Here is a 13,168-nt window from a genome sequence, read left to right on the forward strand (position 1 = left end):
CTGAGATCTATAATTTCCTGCCTTCTTTAGGCTCTGGATTTGACTTGCCCTTCTTTTTCTAGGAACTTGAGGCGCAGCATAAGATTGTTTATTTGTGCTTGCTCTGTTTTCCTAAGGTGGGAGTTCACCACTATAAATTTCCCTCTGAGGACTGCTTTCATTTCATCCCACAGGTTCCTGTACGTTGTATCTCCATTTTCGTTTGATTGTAAATAGTGTTTAATCTCTACTTTGATTTTATCTGTGACCTGTTGGCTGTTCAGGAAGATGTTATTTAATTTCCAACTGTTTATGGAGTTTCTGTTCTTTCTTTTGTCATTAATTTCCAATTTCATTGCACTATGGTCTTTACTAACATGGTTTGAACATGTTCTCTCATAATTGTCTTTGACCTTTTTCTGACAGTTGGTCGTACAGATAAAGATTTTCCTGATGATTAAAAAACAACACAAACTGCATGGTTGTCACAGAAGATGGATGCCGGGAGAGGAAGTCTTGTTGCTGTGTTGAGGAAGAGCAGCTGTATTCCACCTTGCTTTTTTTCTTGTGCCCTAAGTATTTCCAGCAAGCATCTTATAGATATATTTATGCATCTGTTTTTTTCCACTTGGTCTAGAGATCTCTTGAGAGTAATTTGTACGTCTCATTTGTCTTCATTACTTCAGTATCTAGCACAATTTGTGTCACACTGTAACTGCTTTAAAATGTATTTAAATATATCTGAGCCTAGTTTGATTGTCTCTAGGTCCTGCTTCCTGCACTGTATTTTATATGTCCTCTGATTTGTCTTCACAAGGGCCTCTCTTAATCTCCCTCAACACACACATATTCACATACATGTCCATACACATAGACATACAATTTTTCTTTGCACATGGTTCAGGTTCTCATTTGGATTAGTAAGGGAAGTCACTTCGCAGTTTAACTATGAACATGAATGTAACCTTTGCTTTTACATTCTCTCTCAAAATACCTGAGGGCAATCAGTGATATTTAATTTGCCAGAGTGTGGCAGAACTTATCTAGGGTACTGCTGCTAAAATCTTTCTGCAAAATTTGAGTAAATAGTTCCTCTTTTGCTATGTACAATTTCACCAAAGTCTGTGCCCAAAATGTGCAGCTTGGTCTGTTTCTCTGGCACTGAATGGAAACAACTTGTGCTTGGGTGATCAGCGCCAAAACAACCAGTGTGCATGTGCCTGTGAGTGGGTCTGAGTAGGGGAGAGAGAAGGATGAGAATTGGGAAGCCTGGTTATGGTGACAATTTTTCTGTTACAAATATAATACCGGACATAAAGCACATTGACTCAAAGACTTCAATGAATTTTCTTTTTTACCTGATGGCATGTTGCAGGAATCAAAAAAGGAGCATTATACACTTTCCGGAGGTGACAATCTTCTACTGATCCATGTATGAGGAAGACATAGGTTACATTTTCTTCATAGATATCAGTTTTAATGATTCTTGGTATATCTTTTACGTGAATGTTACTGAGCTTTAACTGCATTATATAGTCCCAGTCCTATAAGAGAAATAAAATTTCTTAGTTCATTACTTGGTTATGAAGTTTAATACAAATCCATAGTCAATCTATTTTTCTTTAACTTAATGCTTTGTACTACTTTTACAATGAATTATGAGCAGTTTTGAATGTCACCTGAAATTCTTAAAAAACAGTTGTTAATGGATTCATCTTTTTGATCATTTTTTCTGAAAGAATAGGTAAGTTTATTTTCTTGACATCTTTTTTTATTAGTGCATAGCATTTTTACAGATGAATGGGCTTCATTTGGGCAGATTTGCATATGTACATAGCATAGTTTAATCATTTTTGCCATCCACCCACCCTTGCCTTGCCCTCCCTCCTAGCTTCACATTTTTTCGTTTGAGTTGCAATGCATTTAATACATTTTGATCACATCCATTCCCTCATTACCTGCCCTTATAGCCTCCCTCCTCCTCCTCATGTCTTTACGCTTGTCTAATAAGAGTTTCTGTCCTGCTTTTTTTGTCATCTGTTTTAGATTCCACATATTAGGGAGAACAGGCAATCTTTGTGTTTCTGAGTCTGACTTCATTTGCTCAACACAATGACCTCCAGATCTACTCATTTTCCTGCAAATAACAAAATTTTATTCTTCCTTAAGGCTGAATGATGTTCCATTACATTTACACGTCACATTTCCTTTATCCATTCATTTGTTGATAGATATTCAGCTGGTTACATTTCTTGGTTATCATGAATTGTGCCACAGTAACTGTGGGTTTGCAGATATCCTTGTAATTAATTTTAAGTGCTTTGGGTTTATAGCAAGGAGTTGTATAGCTGGATCAAACGGTAGATCTAATTTTATTTTATTTATTTTTTGTTGTTTTTTAAATATTTTTTAATTTTTTTTATTTTAAAGATAAAAGGAGGGAAACATTAACAGACATACAACATTTTACAACATATCACAAGCACAATACAGACAGTACAGACTACAAACAAAGTGGTAGGGAATTAACAATGGTGGTTGTATTACATATTGATATCTTCAAAGTGGCTTCTCATGAAAACAGATATAGACATGCAATAATGGTCAACCAAAGGTAGATCTAATTTTAGTTTTAGGTTGTTTTGAGAAACCTCCAGATTGATTTCCATACGGCCTGTACTAACTTACATTCCCACAAACAGTGTAGAAATTTTCCTCCACCCAGCCCCTGCATCACAACCACATTTCTTTTGGTATTCTTGTGGATAGCCGTTCTGCCTGGGATGAGATGGAATCTCACTGTAGTTTTGATTTGCATTTCCTTGATGGCTAAAAGTGTTGAACACTTTTGTATATACTTAGTGGCCATTTGCACTTCTTTTTGAGGTGTTCATTTGCCCATCTACTGATTAAGTTATTTCAGTTTTCAGTGTTTTTTGAGTTCTTTATATATCCTAGATATTGATTCTTGGTTAGAAGAAGAGCTAGTAAAGATTTTTTCCCCATTCTGAAGGCTGCCTGTTATTTTCACTTTCTGTGCAGAAACTTGTTAATTTGATGCACAGCCATTTGTTTACTCTTGCTCTTATTGCCAGCAGGAGTCCTATTCAGAAAGTCTGCCTGTGCTTATGCTTTCAAGTGTTTCCCTGATGTCTTTCCTTAGTAGTTTCAAAGTTTCCTATCTACTATCTGGGCCTTTGATCCATTTTTGTTAGATTTTATTCTTTTTGGTACTGGGAATCGAACTCAAGACCTTGCACTTGCCAAGCAGGTGCTTGTGCCACTGAGCTATATCCCCAGCCCTTTTGCTTAATTTTTATACAGGGAGATAGGGATCTAGTTCCAATATTCTTCATGTACACGTCCAATCTTCCCAGTACCATTTGTTAAAGAGATTGCCTATTCTCTGATATGTGTTTTGGTGACTTTGTCTAGACTCAGATGGCTGTAGCTGCAGGGGTTTCTTCTATGTGTGGTCCATTGTATTCCATTGGCACATGTGTGTATTTTTGCACCAGTACCATCCTGGTTTTGTTACTATGGTTTTGTAGTATAATTTGAAGTTGGATATTGGGATGCCTCCAACCCTGCTCTTCCTGCTAAGGATTCTTTTGGTATTCTAGGTTTTTGTGTTTCCAGATAAATTTTAGAATTATTTTTCTAGATCTCTGAGGAATGTCACTGGTACTTTGATGAGGCTTACATCTGGAGGTAGCTTTTGATAGCATGGCCATTTTAACAGTATAAATTCTGCTAATCCAGGAACATGGAAGTTGTACCACCATCCAGGGTTTTCCATTTCTTTCTTCAGTGCTGTGAAATTTTCTTTGTAGACTTATTTCATCTCCTTAGTTAGACTGATCCTAAGTATTTTAGTTTTAAAGCTGTTGTGACTGTAATTGTTTTCTTAATTTCTTTCCCAGCCAGTCCATTTGTAGTGCATAGAAAATCTATTGCCTTTTGATGTTGATTTGATATCCTGCTTTACCCAATTGTTAGCACTGAAATTCCTTTGCAATGGGATCCTACCATATGTAAAGCAGGATGATTTGACTCCTTTCTTTTCTTTTCAGTATGCCTTGTCTTTCTTGCTCTTATCTTTCTTGCTCTGGCTATTTCAAGAACTATGTTGAATAGGAGTGGTAAGAGTGAACAACCTTGCCTTGTTTCTCATTTTACAGGAAATGAGTTCAGTTCTTTTTTTTTTTTTTCCAATAAGAATGATGTTGGCTATTTGTCATATATGGCCTTTATTATATTAAGGAAAGGATTCTTTATTACTTACTTTCTTCAGGGCATTTATAACGAAGGGATGTTGAATTTTGTCAGAGACTTTTTCTGTACTAATTGAGATGATCACGTGATGTTAGCCTTGATTTTATTCATGTAGTGTACCACATTTATTGATTTACATATGTTAAATTACTCTTGCATACTAGGAATGAAGTCAACTTGATCATGGAGTATGGTCTTCTTAAGATCCTGTTGAATTCAATTTGCAAGCATTTTATTTAGTATTTTTGCATCTATCATCATCAAGGATATTGGTATGTAGTTTGCTTTCCCTTTCTCCCTTCCTTTTCCTTTCCTTAATTGTATTGTACCCTTGTCTGGTTTTAGAATGAGGGTGATGTTGGCCACATAAAATGAGTTTGGAAGTGTTCCTTCCTTTTCTATTTCATGGAGTAGCTTCTTTTCACTCTGTTAAATTATTTGTATTGCCTGGTTGATTCATTTCTGTTGGAGTTCATGGAATTAGTCCTTGTCATCTGTTTCTGAAATACCCTTCAGAACATTTTGGAGTGCTTGTTTGGTGGTCATGAATTTCTTCACTTGTTCTTTTTCATGGAAGTATCTCATTTCTCCATTAATTTTGAAAGATAGTTTGTAGGGTACATCAATCTGGGCTGGAGGTTGTTTCATTTTAGAGCTTGAAATACTTCAAGCTCTCCTTGACTTTAAGGTTTCTGTTGCAAAGTCTGCTGTGATTTTGACAGGCTTTCCTTTATAATTTAATTCTTTCTTTTCTGTAGCAGCTTTCATTATTTTTAAATTTTTGTAGCCAGGAAATGAACTCAGGACCTTGTGCTTGCCAGGCAGGTGCTGTGTAGGAGCTTTTAATATTCTGGTCCTGTGTTGAATTTTTAGAATCTTGACTGTTATATGCCTTGGTGTAGGTTTTTCTGATCATGGCTAACTGGAGTTCTATATGCCTCATTTATTTGTATGTCAAATTATTTTTCCATGCTTGGGAAATTTTCTGTTATTACTCTGTGAACAGTTTTTTATGTCATTTGTGCAATCTCCTTTTTCATTGACTCCAATCAATCTCTCATTATTCTTCTTTGCATCATCTAGCCAATTTTGGATTGCTTTTTCCTAGTCCCTTGCTATTTTTAAGAAATCTTTCTTTTCATGATTGCTAACTCCAATCCTGTCTTGTGTTTCTGATATTCTGTCCACACATTGGTTTATTCTGCTGCATATACTTTGAATGGAACTGTTAATTTCCTAGACATCTGCTTGAATCTGTCTCATGGATTCCATTTCTTTCTTATATTGGGGTGTTCATTGTTTCCATCATTTTCCCAAGGTCCTCTATTTTTTCTTAATCTGTATTTGCTCTAGCAGATGAAGATAATGAAGATAATCTTCATTATGTTCACCATCTGTGTAGTTATCTGAGAAATTATTTCTGATTTGATTTTTTTCTAGAGCCACATTCAACTTTGTTATTTCTGCTGATGTCATCCATGTGGGTGGCCTTTGAATTTTTTCCACCCTTTGTCCCATGGGTTTGTCTTTGGTCAGTTGGATGTTTCAGGTTGCATTTTGCCTCTTGTCTTCTTTATATATATATAAAATTCCTTGGTTGATGCTTGTAAATTGCTTATGGCTGGTAGCTTTATTGTTGATATTGACAACCATTTGGAAATGACTACTTCTCAGAGATGTCTTCCAGGCCTGGCTGGGTTTGGTTTTGAGTCTGTTACAAGATCCTACCTCTTCAGTTTATTGGGGATGAGATGTTGCTGCCTATTTGGCCTAGTCCCCGGATTCTGGGCACTCACTTATTGTTTATGGCCCTCAGGCAATCCTAATCTTGGCATGCCAGAAACAACAGTTGATCAGAACAATTGTATCATCTTGGCTAAAATAGTACAAGCAACAAAAACGCTAACATCAAATGCAGCCTAAAAAATGCCAAATTGTGCTATTAATTACCACCTTTAACCATATTAACTGGATGTGTAGCTTTATAACAAAATCTGAAACAATCTAGAAAATTGTGTATAGTACTATGCCTTCAATATGGTGATTTTACTCTCAGAGGAGAAAATTTAAAAGGAGTTAGAAAGAAACAGAAATAAAAGAAGAGACAAAATTAGAAGCATGGCTGGAAGGCAAAGGAAGTTTATGCAAACTTTGGGATACTGGTGAAGAGCACTGGAGGGAAAGAGGGAAGGAAGAATGAAAAACAAGAACAGAGGAAAACAGCAGCAACAAAAAACTAGAGCCAATGTCTGCTCTCTTATATATATAAGAACAAACAATAAAGAAAAAAGTTTTTAAAAAAGGAAGAAAAGAAAAAAAAAATATGTACATACACTTCAGAGCATATCTCCACTGTCGGAGTGGGCAGACAGAGCCCATAGCTATGTTGATTAATCCCAGTAGCAGATTTACAGTGGAGTAGTTTATAATTCCATCAAGGATGCACCTTATGTTTTACTGAAGTTTAGTCCAGTTTCTGGGTTTGAGGCTGGAACCTGAGCTGCCCTGCTGGTTTGAACTGAGGTTGCTGCTAGCTTGAATGTAGCTCCTTGACCTCCTCCTAACTTCAACTTAGTTCTGCCTCACCTGACACTGAGATCTGCAAGATGGAGCCAGCCTGCAGTTATTCTGAGTTCTGAACACATTTGGCCCCTCTGACAGATGTCTACCAGCCAACTGTGCTCTCCTGGGGGACATCTGAACCCACATAACTCACCATCCACTGCAGTTCACTGCATTCACCACTGTTTTCCATGGTGTCCTTATCTATGGAGGCCTCTGGGATTGCCAGTCGTCACTGTGCATCTGTAGGTATGAGCTGCCCCTCCCATGCAGGGAGTCAGGGCTCAGGGAGGAAATGCTGTTTGCCACCTTCTTCTGCTTGAAGACTCTCTGCTCTCCTTGTGGGCTTCAATTCTTGCTTCATATCCTTGCTGGGTCCCAGGGACCCACTCTCTTCTTTCTCTTCCTCTTGTTGCTATATTCTAACATCTGGCACAAAATGTGAGACATTCTTTCTCTGCTGATCACTATTCCACCATCTTCCTAGTAGCCCCCCTGGATGAATTTAAAGATAGCACTTACACTCAGAATGGGAACTTGCAGAACTGACTCAACTTGATTTCTGTCACGGTTTTCCAGGCAAGTGTTCTTCAGGGTGCTCCAGGTCTAAAAGCTGTTTTTAATATTTCATGTATTTGCATAGTGAGATTTGCATATATGTTATGATAGATATGTCTTCTAGTTTTGAGGGTCTTAATGTCCAACCTTCTTTTGAGGGGTGATCCCCCACAAGTCAGAGAGGAGGAGAAATCTCATCACAATAATGTAAATGGCACAAAGATAAATCAGATATTGACATATAGCAAAAAACCAAAAGTTTTATCACCATTAACAGCAGAGAAGAAATCAGCAATAATAAAATAGAGTAAGTGGAAAGACTAAAAATTAGTAAAAGTTAATAGTAATAATAATAAAAGTGAAGGGTATAAGGAGAGGCAAAATGTAAAAGTAGTAAACTTTGAGAAATAGAGAAAAACAAGTTGAGAAGGAGGAGTAAAGAAAATCAAGTTAAAATTGAATTAAAGTATTAAAAAAGTAAAAAGAATTAGATAACAGTAATTTAAAAAAGGATAAACAAGGTAAGGAAGGAAAAAAATAGAAAAATCCAACTAAGGAAAGAAAAAAATAAAGCCAAGGAGGAAAAATAGATAACAAAAGACTAAAAAACAAGAGAAATGAGAAAAAACCTCCCCATGCTGAAGTTTTTTTTTTTTTAACCCACGTATGGTTTTATTTATTTATTTATTATTTATTTAAAAGAGTAAAAGAAGGATAACAGAGTAATGGGGGATCTACTGAATTACAGACAAAGTGGTAGGACATTATCAATTGTTGTTATTTTGCCTATTGGTATCTTCAAGATAGTTTCTCAGGAAAACAAATAGACAAATAATAGTGAGTTACAGACAAAAATGGTAGGAAATTATCAACGGTTTTTATATTATACTTTGGTTTCTTCAAAGTGGTTTCTAGGGAATACAAATAGAGCTATACCTGAGTGATCAATTAAATAATCATTGACTATTCTCAATGGTTGTTGTTGAAGACACATAGTAATAAACATACATCCATTTATGAAATAGAATAGGAACAACAGAAACATTACAGAGTTATGGACAGGTTGGTAAGAAGTTATCAATGGCTGCTGTAATACATGTTGGAATTTTCAAAGTGGTTTCTCAGGAAAACAAAGATATGCAAGAAAGATCTAACAAGTAGTTATAGCCTAAGGGTTTTGAAAAATAGCAGATTACCTTCTCATCAGTGACTTTTTTCACTGAGGTGTGAACACTGGAAGGAGGGCCAGGATTGAAAAGAAGGACTGAGAGACTAGCACCAGTGTCCAGCAATAGGGGGCTTCTTAGGGCAGTCCCTCTTGCGATGGCCTGGCTTTTGACAGCGGTAGCAGATGAATGTAGTTGACGAGTTCTTCTTGGGGCCCCAAGAATCAGATTTAGGGTCTGTTTCTCTTAGTGCTGCAATGAAGGCAGCTGTTATGCTGAGATGTTTGGATTGGTAATTTCCAGGAACTGTAGCACTGAAATCATCAGATATGGGAGGGAGAGACAGCACATATCACTTAAGACCTCTTTTATTTCCTAAATTTATGAAATAGACTCTTGCTGTGTGGATCCATTGTGTACACTGGGGCTTTTGGCCTCTTTATCTTGTTTTTGCAAGGTCAGTTTCCCTCTCCAACACAGGAGTTAGTGTTAGCATTCTAGATTGCTTCATTCTTTTCTTGGTGTTGCCTCCTTGTTCTCCTGAATTTTTAGCTTTCCTGTTGGAAAGTTTCTGGGTGAGCTTTCTTGATTCACAGAGCTCTTCTCTTTATTCTCATTAAATAGTTGTTTTCCAGATGTCTCATTCCAGGTCCTAGGAAGGCAGTGATTTACTGCTGACTTGGACTCTGCCACCTTTAACCTTTGACTGTAGTCTGTTTCTGAGAGTATTTTAATCCAGTTTTATTTAGAGAAAAGGATTAGTTTCCAAGAACATGTCTTACCTCAAAAGACAAATGTTCCCTGGTTTTCCTGGCAGCCACACCACGTCCAATTTTTAGCCACATTTTATGTTCAAGGAGAGGATAGTATTTTTCAAAGGCTTCAAACAAGAGAGTTTTGGGAATAAAATATGTCTGCAAAAAGAAAGACATGCATTTAATATTTTATTCTGTCATCTGTGCTTTAGGAAATAAGGTTATCCTCATTATAATAACATCAAAACTAAGAATTTAAAATATGTAAGATTCATCCTATGGCCCAGAAACCTATAAAATGTGTATATTCACAACTAATTTGTAGTCTCATGATGTATTGGATCATGTAAAGGCCATATGATTCAATGGGAGATTCTTCAGTGTTCTTTTTAAAACTTACATATATAAATATATTGTGGTATATTATATATGTACTATTGTGAAATTGTCAAATAACATCTCATAGTTTATACATGTGTACTTTTTATTAATTTATTTTAAATTTATATGTAATAACTGTGTATATAATGGAGTACAATGTGATATTTTCATCTATGCATACAGTAATAGCATATTGTTTTTGTAATTTTGAATACACTATTATTAACTGTGGTCATAATGTAGTGCCACTAATTACTAAACTTTGTCTCTAAATGGATTACTAAAATTTGTACCCCCACCTTAACTGAAAAGTTGTACTCTATGATCAAAATCTCCCTTATTCTCATCCTTTCATTGCCATCAATTTCTGGGTACCACTTTTCTACTTCATTTTTATGAATATATGTTTTTAGATTCCACAGAGGTGAGATCATGCAGTATTTTTCTTTCTATTTCTGATTTATTTCATTTAGTAGAATGCCCTCCAGACCCATATTGTTTTGAAAGAGAATTTTATTCTTGTTTAAAGTGGACGAATATTCCATTGTAAAATACTTTTTCTTCAATCATTCATCAGTTGATGCACACTTAGGTTGTTTCTGTATCCTAGCCTGTGAATAATGCTGCAATAAACATGCGAGTGTAGATGTTTATCAGCATGTAGATTTTATTTCCTTTGAACATAAATCCAGTAATGGGATGGCTGGATCATATAGTGGTTTACTTTTAATTTTTAGAAGAACTTCCATACAGTCATCTATATGGCTTTACTAACTTATACTCCTACAAATATTGTGCCAGGGTTCACTTTTCTAGCATCTTCACCACACTTTGCTATCTTTTATCTTCTTGACAGTAGCCATTCTAACTAAAGTTCAGTGAACTTCATTGTTGTTTTGATTTTAATTTTTCTGGGGGTTAACAGTGTTGAGCACCTTTTCATCTACATAATGTCAGCCATTTATATTACTTCTGTGGAAAAATATCTATTTAGGTCCATTGTCCATTTAAAAATCAGATTATTTATTGCCTACTGAGTTGAGTTTTATATATACATATACTTATATATATATTTAATTGCATTAGTTTTTATTTATTTATTTTTTATTTTAAAGAGAAAAGAACAAAAACAAAATAACAAAAACAAAGACCAAAACAAAGCCACACAAAAACTATAAAAATGATACCAAATTTCAAAACAAGATGAGAGGAAATCAACAATGGTTGTTGTATTACTTATTGTCATTTTCAAAGTAGTTGCTCAGATTGCCAGATATAGGAATGCAAGATTTTTTTTTTTTTTTTTTTTTGGTTTTTTGGTTTTTCTCCAGTACCGGGAACCAAACTCACGACCTTGGGATTGCCAGGCAGGCACTTTGCCTCTGAGTTAAATCCCCAGCCCCAGAATGCAAGATTGATCAAACAATTAAACATTAACTGTTCCTTTCAATAAAAATTAGAAATTAGTACCACAATTATCTTAGCTATCTTGTGTACATATACATATATTTTTTCTTCCCTTCTTTCTTTTTTCTTTTCCTTCATCCCAGTTGTTCTTTTCTATTGAGCAGCTTCTTTCCCTTTCACAATATCTATTGTATCTTTCAGATTTTATTTACTTTTTCAGGTTCTTATAGTAGGGAGACAATCCGGTGTTTACACATGCAGGTCTGATTTGTTTCACTTATGAATATGGTTTCTAGTGGCATCCATTTACCTATAAAAGCATCGAGTTTAACTTTCTTTATAGCTGAGTAATACTCCATTGTATAAAACTACCACATTTTTTTTATCCACTGCACAGCTGGTGGGCATTTGGGTTGTTTCCAAACTGCATAGGAAACACTTCAAAGAATCAACTGCATGGGAAACACTTCAAAGAATCAACAACTGGAATTTCATCCTATTAAAAAGCTTTTGTACTTCAAAAGAAATCACCAATAGAGTGAAAATACACCCCATAGAGCGGGAAAACATTTTAGCTAACTGTCCCTCAGAAAAAGGACTTATATCTAGACCATATACAGAATAGAGAAAGCTCAGACCCCCCAAATTCAAAGACCCAATCCAAAAATGGGCATCTGAGAATGAATACACACTTCTCAGATAAAGAAATACAACTGGCAAATAAATACACGGAAAAATGTGCAGCATCATTGGTCATTCAAGACATGCAAATGAAAACAACACTGAGATTCCATCTCACCCCAGTAAGAATGGCTACCATCAAGAAATCAACCGAGAACAAATGCTGGAAGGGCTGTGGGGGAAAAGGAACCCTTCTCCAGTTTGTGGCAATGTAGATTGGTGCAATCACTTTGGAAATCAGTCTAGAGAGTCCTCAAAAATTTAGGATTGGAGGTCCCACTTAACCCAGCTACTCCCCATCTGGGTATTTTCCCAAAATATTTAAAAACATCATACCACAGTGGCATATGTGCACCCATGTTTACAGTAGAACAATCTGTCATAACAATATCTTGAGTTCCTTATATATTTTGGGTATTAACCCTTTTCAGATATATGGTCCGCAAATATTTTCTCCTATTCTCTAGATTGTCTCTTTACTTTGTTGACTATTTCCTTTGCTCTACAAATGTAATCCCATTTGTCTGTTTTTTCTTTCTTTACATTTTTGAGGTCCTATCCAAATACTCTCTGCCCATTCCAATGTTCTGAAGCATTCGTCTATTTTTTTTATAATAGTCTCGTAGTTTTTGGTATTAACCTACATTTAAATCCTTAATCCATTTATGAGTTAATTTTTTATATGATGAGAGTTAGGGATCTAAGTCTTATTTTTCTGCATGTGGATATCCAGTTTCCTGAGCACCACTTATTAAAGAGATGTCTTTTCCCCAGTATGCATAGATCACTAGATAGTATGTGCATATTTATACTGATTTTTCCAATCCATGAACACAGGAGCTCTTTCTATTTATTGTGTTCTATTCAATCTTTAATTTTTTGTACCTGTTGTAAATGAAATTGCTTTTTTGATTTCCAGTTTGTGTAATTCACTATTAGCACACAGCGGTGCTTCTAATTTTTTGCATGCTGGTTTTGTATCCTATACTTTTGCTGAATTTGTTTATTACTGCTCCTAGTTTTCTGGTGGTATCTTGAAGGTTTTCTCGTTTTTGAATTTTTTTGGAGCAGGGTCTCACTATGTAGTTCAAGATGACCTTGAACTCAATATGTGGCTCAGGCTGAACTTGAACTCACAGCTATTTTGCTCCTTCAGCCTCCCGAATGCTGGGGTTATAGGCGAGCGTCACCGCACATGGCCCTTAGAAAGATTTGACTTCTTCCCTTTTTGCTATATTTGCTATGGGTTTGTTAAACATGGCCTTTATTATGTTGAAGTATACTTCTTCTATACCTAATTTGTTCAGAGCATTTATTGTGAAGGAATCTATTCTTAACAACTACTATAATAGGATCTTACCTTATTAAAAAGCTTTTGCACAATAAAAGAAATCACCAACAAAG

At 35.6% G+C, this 13,168-nt stretch overlaps 1 protein-coding gene across 3 annotated transcripts in view; it reads right to left on the reverse strand.

The window, feature by feature from the left end:
• The window catches only part of Slc9c1 (solute carrier family 9, subfamily C (Na+-transporting carboxylic acid decarboxylase), member 1), a 103,148-nt gene that overhangs the window by 14,459 nt on the left and 75,521 nt on the right, over nucleotides 1-13,168 (reverse strand). For all 3 annotated transcript variants that reach the window (XM_005386385.1, XM_005386384.1, XM_013515039.1), the window contains 2 exons: nucleotides 9,323-9,454; nucleotides 1,338-1,523 (listed from right to left, as the gene is read on the reverse strand). In XM_005386385.1, the coding sequence (XP_005386442.1) occupies nucleotides 1,338-1,523; nucleotides 9,323-9,454 (318 nt within the window). The remainder of the gene's footprint in view (nucleotides 1-1,337; nucleotides 1,524-9,322; nucleotides 9,455-13,168) is intronic.

Source organism: Chinchilla lanigera, unplaced genomic scaffold (assembly GCF_000276665.1).
Source record: "Chinchilla lanigera isolate Chin_1 unplaced genomic scaffold, ChiLan1.0 scaffold00026, whole genome shotgun sequence".
Taxonomy (NCBI): domain Eukaryota; kingdom Metazoa; phylum Chordata; class Mammalia; order Rodentia; family Chinchillidae; genus Chinchilla; species Chinchilla lanigera.